Source organism: Pieris rapae, chromosome 3 (assembly GCF_905147795.1).
Source record: "Pieris rapae chromosome 3, ilPieRapa1.1, whole genome shotgun sequence".
NCBI classification, from domain to species: domain Eukaryota; kingdom Metazoa; phylum Arthropoda; class Insecta; order Lepidoptera; family Pieridae; genus Pieris; species Pieris rapae.
In genome coordinates, this window is record NC_059511.1 from 8,247,403 (window position 1) to 8,255,175 (window position 7,773).

The window sequence follows — 7,773 nt, forward strand, 5'->3', positions numbered from 1 at the left end:
GTGTTACTCATTAAGCTGTATGATATCTGTTAATATCATCAAAAATATAAATAATAACGTTAAGGTATCTTGATTAAGCCCCAGCCTAGAACATTACAAATAGTAACACAAATTTGTATTTTTGAGGATGAGGGTTTCGCCGCCCGTTTAATTGAGAAAATGTTTAAAAAATACCAACTAGCATGTCTGAGCATTTCATAAATAAAAAACGAGTAACTTTTATTAGTCGTTAAAATGTAAAGCCTTCAGCTTTTGAAGTAAAGCTTACTACGATGTAGTCTTTAAGATCTCTCTGAAAATATACATAAATTAAATTAAAATTTATTTGTATAAAATATATAATCAATAAATTGCCAAGGTTACTAATCAAACTCAATAATTATTACTTTTTCTATTCACTTTCACGTTGCTTTAAAATTAGACCGTCTGTGCCGTCACTATTATCTGCTGTATCTGTATTTGTATAGGCAATGTGACGATTTACATTTTACGGGTTACCTTGCACTAAAATTCAAACAAACATAACCAAAATAACCTCTATACAGTAAACGTGATAATTTTTTAGAGCTGACTGCTGATCCAATTATACTTGACTTGAAAAATATTTATTTTACCGAGTGATCGGAAAAACTAACTTATTAAAACATGACTGGCTACGAGGTTCGACATTCAAATGCTAAAAAGGTATCGTTACTTCAACAAATACAATATTATGATTGAAACAATGAATGTCGGGGTTTTTCTGAGCTTTTATATTTTATTATAGGGAAAGGGTTTATATGCAACCAAACCTTACAATATAGGAGATGTAATATTAGAAGAGGATCCTTTGGTGTCATGTCAATTTGCGTGGAACGCTGCGTACGGGTATCTGGCTTGTGATCATTGTATGAGGTACATTAAATAGAGGTTAATAAATTATGATTACTTTTTTCTTTATATAAAGTGGTATCTATTGCGTAATGGATACCCAGTATATAACGAGGGCTTTCATTTTATCCCTATTCCGACCGTCACAGGATATGTGCTACACAGAGCAAAAAGTTTGAGAAGATGTAATAAAAGTTTCACTTTAAAAATGCTGTTGTATTAAAATATTTTTGAGAGTCTTAATACAATATGTAAGAAATTATGTATCACAACTGCCTAATACATTTTACTGTCAATTTAATACTACTGTTGTTACAAAAATTTTTACCATTGCCTAATTCTAATTCCAGAGCTCTTGAGACACCAGAACAAAATGTTAGAAGGCTAGCTGTAAAACCAGACATAGCATTACCACATTCAGATAATTTTGAAGAACCCCTTATCGGTATAACCAGGTGTAATGCCTGCGGTGTGCCGTACTGTTCTGATAGATGTAGGGGAAATGCTAGTGTCAGTTATCATAGATCATTGTGCTATGATCAATCTGATGCTAGGCATCCCATACATATCTTGCTAGAAGCTTGGAAGTAAGGAGACTACTTGTTATTTTCTATATATTGATATTGTAAAATGTGTTTATAAATGTAATTTTAACTTGCCAGCAAATATATTTCATATAATAATAATATTACATATTATCATATACAACATACAGAAATTTATAAATAAAATTTCAGAATGTAATATATGGTTTTTTTATAGAACAGGGGCAAATGGGCAGGAGACTCACCTGATGTTAAGTGATACCGCCGCCCATGGACACATGTAATGTAAATAAATTCTATTCACTATAAGCTGTGAGAAATCCCATATATGTATGTTGTTCTTTATGAAGATTAATTCTTAATCTTATGTACCTTTAGTTCCTATTGATAGACATGTATAATTTTTTTTCGTTACAGACAACTGCATTACCCACCTGAAACAACAAGTATCATGCTATTGGTTAGAATATTAGCATACATTAAACAACATCCAGATCCAGCAATGGCTGCTTCCAACATCAAACAGTTTTGCCATAGAACTATTAATGAAGATGCTGATTTGATGCACAAATTGCTTGGTGATCAGTTTAAAGATCAGCTCCATACTTTAAGAGATTTGACAGCAAATGTAATTAGTGGAGATTATATTGATGAGGTAATTAACATCAAAATATTGACAAAATGAGTTTAGTAGAGGGAAAAACAAATAGACCAAAAAATTGCAGAAATGTGCTGCTGTTTGCCCATTTCAATAGCTACATAACTTCATACATACTCTTAAAAAGTGGTATAAATTAAAAAAAACATGACTTTCAATTAGGAAATTCTGAACTTCTACTGGGCTTATAAATTACACCTGCACTATTATTAACAATTAAATATAAATATATTGAAAATTTGAAACATTTAGGCGCACAAAGGTATTTTTTTTACGGATGAAACACAATAATTATAATATTAGCGTCACAAAGTTGTGCAGCGCTTTTGTCTAAGCATTTTTGTCAAAAGGGAGAGAGCCATTGAGAGTGAGTGAGAAAGGGCGAACGTTGCATGAACCAAATAGTCATGAGCGTGACTAGGGAGCAAGTGAGATAGAGAATGTCGCATCACGCACAGTGCAGCGAGAGGTGGATGAGAGCTGTGGATGGATGAGATGAGATAGTGAGAAATATTGAGAGTGAACAAGGGAGATTGAGAAAAAATACATGCTAATGTATTCATTTGTTGGTTATACATTAGAACTTTAGATCCCAATTTTGTCGCATAAGATTGTGTAGTAAATGCAGATTTTTTATTTATTTGTATTTAGCACCTATGCGTAATACATTATGTCAACAGTGTGAATATATATACAAATACATGGAGTGATTATATACTGGGTCCATGATCATATATTATTATTTTTTTATTTACAAAGAAGTTTTACTTTTGACATATTGTGTACTTTGTATGCACACACTTTCTTAATTTGTAATCATATTTACACTTTTTAGTTTCTTTCACCTGAAGGATTTTGTACCCTTATGGCTCTAGTTGGTACCAATGGCCAGGGAATAGGTACTAGTCCTCTTGCACAGTGGGTACATTATGTTTCTGAGTTGGCCATGTCTGATGATGAGAGGCAACAAATAGATCTATTTATTGACAGGTTATATAAGGATATTGAAAATGGTAAGAAATAATTTTAATTATATCTAATAAGTTTAAAATTATTAACTTGAATCAAGTTTTAAATAATAACATTAGCATTAATTTATATATAAATATTTCTTTATTTCTTTTTTTTTGGATATTCATATTCAATTTATTTTGTTTTCTGTGTACTGTTTAATTTGAATCCAGTTGGTGAAAAATATAATTTAATACATAAGTACACACAGTGCTCTTTGAGAATGGAATTAAGTATAGGTTTTCAGTATTATAAAGAAAATTGTTCTGCTTTTGATGCAGATATTAATATACTTGATTTTTTTTATTTTTTATAGAACAGGGGGCAAACGGGCAGGAGGCTCACCTGATGTTAAGTGATACCGCCGCCCATGGACACCCTCAATGCCAGAGGGCTCGCGAGTGCGTTGCCGGCCTTTGATTATATTATTATCTGTTATACTATTAAACCCTTGCAATTTCAGAAGCTGGACACTTTCTCAACAATGAAGGTTCCGGCCTTTATCAGTTGCAGAGTGCAAGTAACCATAGCTGTTCCCCTAACGCAGAGTCTACTTTTCCTTATGGGGATCATCGGATACAATTAATTGCACTGAAAACAATAATGCCTGGAGAAGAGATTTGTATCAGCTATTTAGATGAATGCTCTTTACAGCGCTCAAGGCATTCTAGACAAAAGGTTTGTTGTTTTTATGTAAGTTTTTATTATAGCATTAGAACTATTTGGTCTTACAGACACAAAAGAGATTACCAGTTTTTTTATAGAAACACTAAGTTGTACATACAGATATCGAAAGATGGCAGTAATAATGAATTTGTTATATTCAAAAACATGTCACTAGATGGCATTGTACTCAAACAAATTTCAAATTATCTATTATGATATAAATTATAATTTTGTCTGGCTTTACTGATGTTATTGTTGTTTATTCTTTACTGATGTTGATATTGTCGCAGAAAGCAATTTCATTGAATAAGTTTCTAGATATAATAACAATAATTATTGTATTTTTGTAGGAGTTAGCCGAGAACTATCTGTTCATATGTGGTTGCGAGAAGTGCTTATCTGAGAGCACTCAGCCGGACGTGACAAGTGAAGAGGAGATGAGTGAAGAAGAGATTGACTCGGATGCCTGATGCTCTAACTTGCTGGCATTCTGTTTGCTAGGACTGTGAATCAGTGATTAGTGCTCCAATGCGGAATTATTAATATTTTAATAAAAATACTAATAGCAGTCTATACAAATAATAAAAAACATTTGAGTGTCACCTTAATAAAAGATATATTGAACTGTTATCTAGTTCCTTCCTTACTTCCCTATTTTATCTAATAGAGTCCGGGCAGATGTTGCAGTCAATAATCCTGACTGAACTGAGCAACTGGGTTGGGACTGAAGAGAAATCCTGTGCATCGATAGAATAAGTTAAGTTTAAGTATAACAGATTTGTATAAAATATTGTCTAAATGCATTTTAAATGCGGACATTTTTTAAATGTTTAACAATCGCTAGTGTATTTCATACGGCCTAACATGTAGATTTAGTAAGTCGTTAAAGTTTTCATTGTTTCTATATTATGCTAGTATATGCGCGAACTAATTTATTATAGCTCATAGCTCAGATACAAATTGTGTATGATATAAGGTACAGTGTATCCTGTCTGTATCGTAGGGTAGAAGATCTTGTGTCATAAGATACCTGAATATCCCCACTTTTATGTTTTCCATACAACGAGCATTCGTTACTTTTCTGTCACGGTCAGTTATCGATTTTACGTATTGGTTGAGATAAGATATGAAAGATTCTTCCAAAAAGAAGAAAAAATCAAATGAATAATATAAAAAATATTTTGCCCAATTTAGCTAACACTCGTCTGTAAGTGTTAAGTGTCCATGGGCGGCGGTAACATCAGGTGAGTCTCCTGCCCGTTTGCCCCCTGTTCTATAAAAAAAAAAGTTTAAGCGTGCGTGCGTTTGCACGTGTACGTAAATGTTCGTGTAATATTGTCTTTAGTCTCCGTAAATTGTTTTAGATCTCAGTCTTCATATTTTCTTTATCGTAGAAAAAGGTGAGAAATAGGAATAAGTGTTAAAAAAATTAAAACTCGGCTAAATCTGTATTAGGAGATAATATTTAGATTTAGTTAGATGTGATAATCAAGGCCTAAATGTATGTTTTATAGTGAATAAAAGATTACCTTTATATTTCGTTTTGTTATTAAATCGTAAAATAGGTACTGTATTTTATACATTTTTGTAGGGCGTACAAAAAGTGTCTATCTGATCTTAGACATAGCCTGCAATAGAAAATTGGCGGCTTGAGTCGCCGCTATTTTCTAATGCATTGCCATTTCGCTATAGATATATTTTCGTACCACAAGATAGTAAAATTCATATGCAAAATTGAGCTGTTTTGTGGCTTATTTCGTATATCGTTACATGATTACGTAGATTCGAAAGCAATAAAATGTCTTAGTAAATCCATAATCGACGAAATATATTATTCACGTTCAGTTATATCTACTCATTGCATCACTTTATACAGTGGCGGATTTACAAATTTTCTAACCTGTGAAGTTAAATCCAAAAACTTCATAGCAATTACACTTATATTTTAGTCTAGAATATGGAAGTTTGCTGTTCCAAATGTATAATGAATTAAATGTGAGAGAGGAAAGTCAAGTTTTAATTTTTGCAGACTGTTGCAGATTTTTTTTTAAATTTCTATGAAGTATCAACATAAAAATTTGATGCCCAAATCCGCCACTGCCTTTTTGATTTAATTATAAAGAACAAAGAAACATTACAAGACGTAAAGAACAAACATTTAAACAGAGAAATGTTTAAAATTTAAAGTCCGTTTATGGTATACATTTTGTATAGATTTTGTGTATAGATGTCATTAAATGTAAAAGTGTTATCAATAAAAATATTGTTTGATATTTTGTGTTTATATTAATTATTTAGCTTTTTGAAATGGAAACTAAAAACCCCACTGACAATCCCTAACATAAATTCGTTAAAATAATCGAATTCTGATCAAATATTGAAATCTTCGGTCATTCCTAAGGAATTAAACGCCCCAAAAGCCCACAAAGGAACGGGGGTTGTAATGTCAAAGTGCAAATTCGCAAACGAAAATTGAATTGAGAAAACAAACGGGACCTCGGGAGACGTCTTAAAGTACTTTAACTATATTATGTAGGACATCAACTCGTATTAAATTTTTCATTTTTATTCTTGCGGCATGATGGTTGGAATTCCTGTGTCTTTGATCTAAACAGGAAAAAGATGGACGAAAATGCACTTCAGCTGTCTTCATAAAGGGGGAAAAAATATAATTTATTCACGAGATAATTTTCTCCCTGTAAGATGTTGAACCGGGGGAATGAATGTTTGTACTACAGAGACGCCTCTAATGGTATACTTTGACCGGTCTTAGTGGGAGGATTTCTTTTTATAGATGTTTAAGGTTTATATTTTATAAATTAAAGTATTTTTAACATTAAAGAGCAAGACCCACTTGAACCATTGTTACGATATTATTGACCACCAATTATTTTTCGGTTGTCAATTGAATATGTCTACCTCTGATTATAGTTGATAGTAGTAAAATATTCGAATTGCTCGAATAATCTGTATCAGCTGACCCGCGTAACGTCCCTTGAAATGATACAGGCGACAAATAAATGGTTGTACCGTTTCAAAGACCTGTAATGTGCGTTTTAATTTGAGCATTCATATTGCCGAGTATTATGATGTCAAATACCTATAGACAGATTTATTTAACGCATGACGAAGCTGGTATTTAGAATTTTGAAGCAACTCTAAAATCTTTCTCTAAATTTGTGTTTAGAGTGCAGCCCATGAAGCAGTTCTATGATCAGCTGATGATTTATTACCAGTACTATTTAAAACTTTGCTTTAAAAACGAATGATTTGTATAAAATCTCAATTTTCTACATAAAAAAAAAAAATTCATCTGAAAATTCATATTTTTACGATGTCGAAAGCGTAATTAATTAATATACCTACAAGTTACTTATATATATATATTTGAATTGAAGATTTCATTATTCTAGACAAAATCCAATCCAAAATAAAACGATCTTCACTGATTGTACAAAATGCCTTCCCCGCGACTATAACGCAAATTGTCTTGAAATATGGACTACAAAAACGTTTTTATTTCAGTAAATATCTCGTTTATGAGCTATTTTCCGTAAATAAACGAACGACTAACAATATTATATTCATGAAAAGCATCGTTAACAGTACTTTCGTGTTTTTACTGGTTTTCATTTGCATAATCAAAAATGTGGTTAAGAATGGAAAATATTATGATCTATTTTTACACAAAATTCGTTAACTAAGAATCAGGCCTAGTTAGGATTGTTCTATTCTAAATATAATATTCAAGGTGACGTAATTAACTCTGCAATAGTAAGTAAGCGCAAAATTAAGAAAAATAAATTTATTGTCATTTGAAGAATACATTGGTACATATAATTGATATCTTTTGCCAATAAGAAACATGTTGTATAATATACTCCATAAAAACTTTTTTTATATTTAACGATGTATTATATAGATCTAATAAAATATTTCCATAGTTTGCTATAAAATAACACACGAATATGTTTAGTGAACCATTTACCGTAATTTGCAGTTCCTAGTTGTGCCCTATTAATA

At 31.6% G+C, this 7,773-nt stretch overlaps 1 protein-coding gene across 1 annotated transcript; it reads left to right on the forward strand.

The window, feature by feature from the left end:
• The first annotated feature begins 502 nt into the window (after positions 1 to 502).
• On the forward strand, positions 503 to 5,284 carry LOC111003356 (histone-lysine N-trimethyltransferase SMYD5). Its single transcript, XM_022273803.2, has 7 exons — positions 503 to 684; positions 767 to 894; positions 1,221 to 1,457; positions 1,833 to 2,070; positions 2,909 to 3,086; positions 3,548 to 3,762; positions 4,101 to 5,284. The coding sequence occupies exons 1-7, from the start codon at positions 646 to 648 to the stop codon at positions 4,218 to 4,220; spliced, it is 1,155 nt and encodes a 384-aa protein (XP_022129495.2). The 5' UTR covers positions 503 to 645; the 3' UTR covers positions 4,221 to 5,284.
• The last annotated feature ends 2,489 nt before the right edge of the window (positions 5,285 to 7,773 follow it).

What these genes read in the sequence shown, in the direction of transcription:
- LOC111003356 (XM_022273803.2), top strand. Translation starts at nt 646, where the DNA reads ATGACTGGCTACGAGGTTCGACATTCAAATGCTAAAAAG. An exon ending in GACATTCAAATGCTAAAAAG is followed by an intron (nt 685 to 766) that starts GTATCGTTACTT and finishes ATTTTATTATAG; the next exon opens with GGAAAGGGTTTATATGCAAC. An exon ending in GCTTGTGATCATTGTATGAG is followed by an intron (nt 895 to 1,220) that starts GTACATTAAATA and finishes TTCTAATTCCAG; the next exon opens with AGCTCTTGAGACACCAGAAC.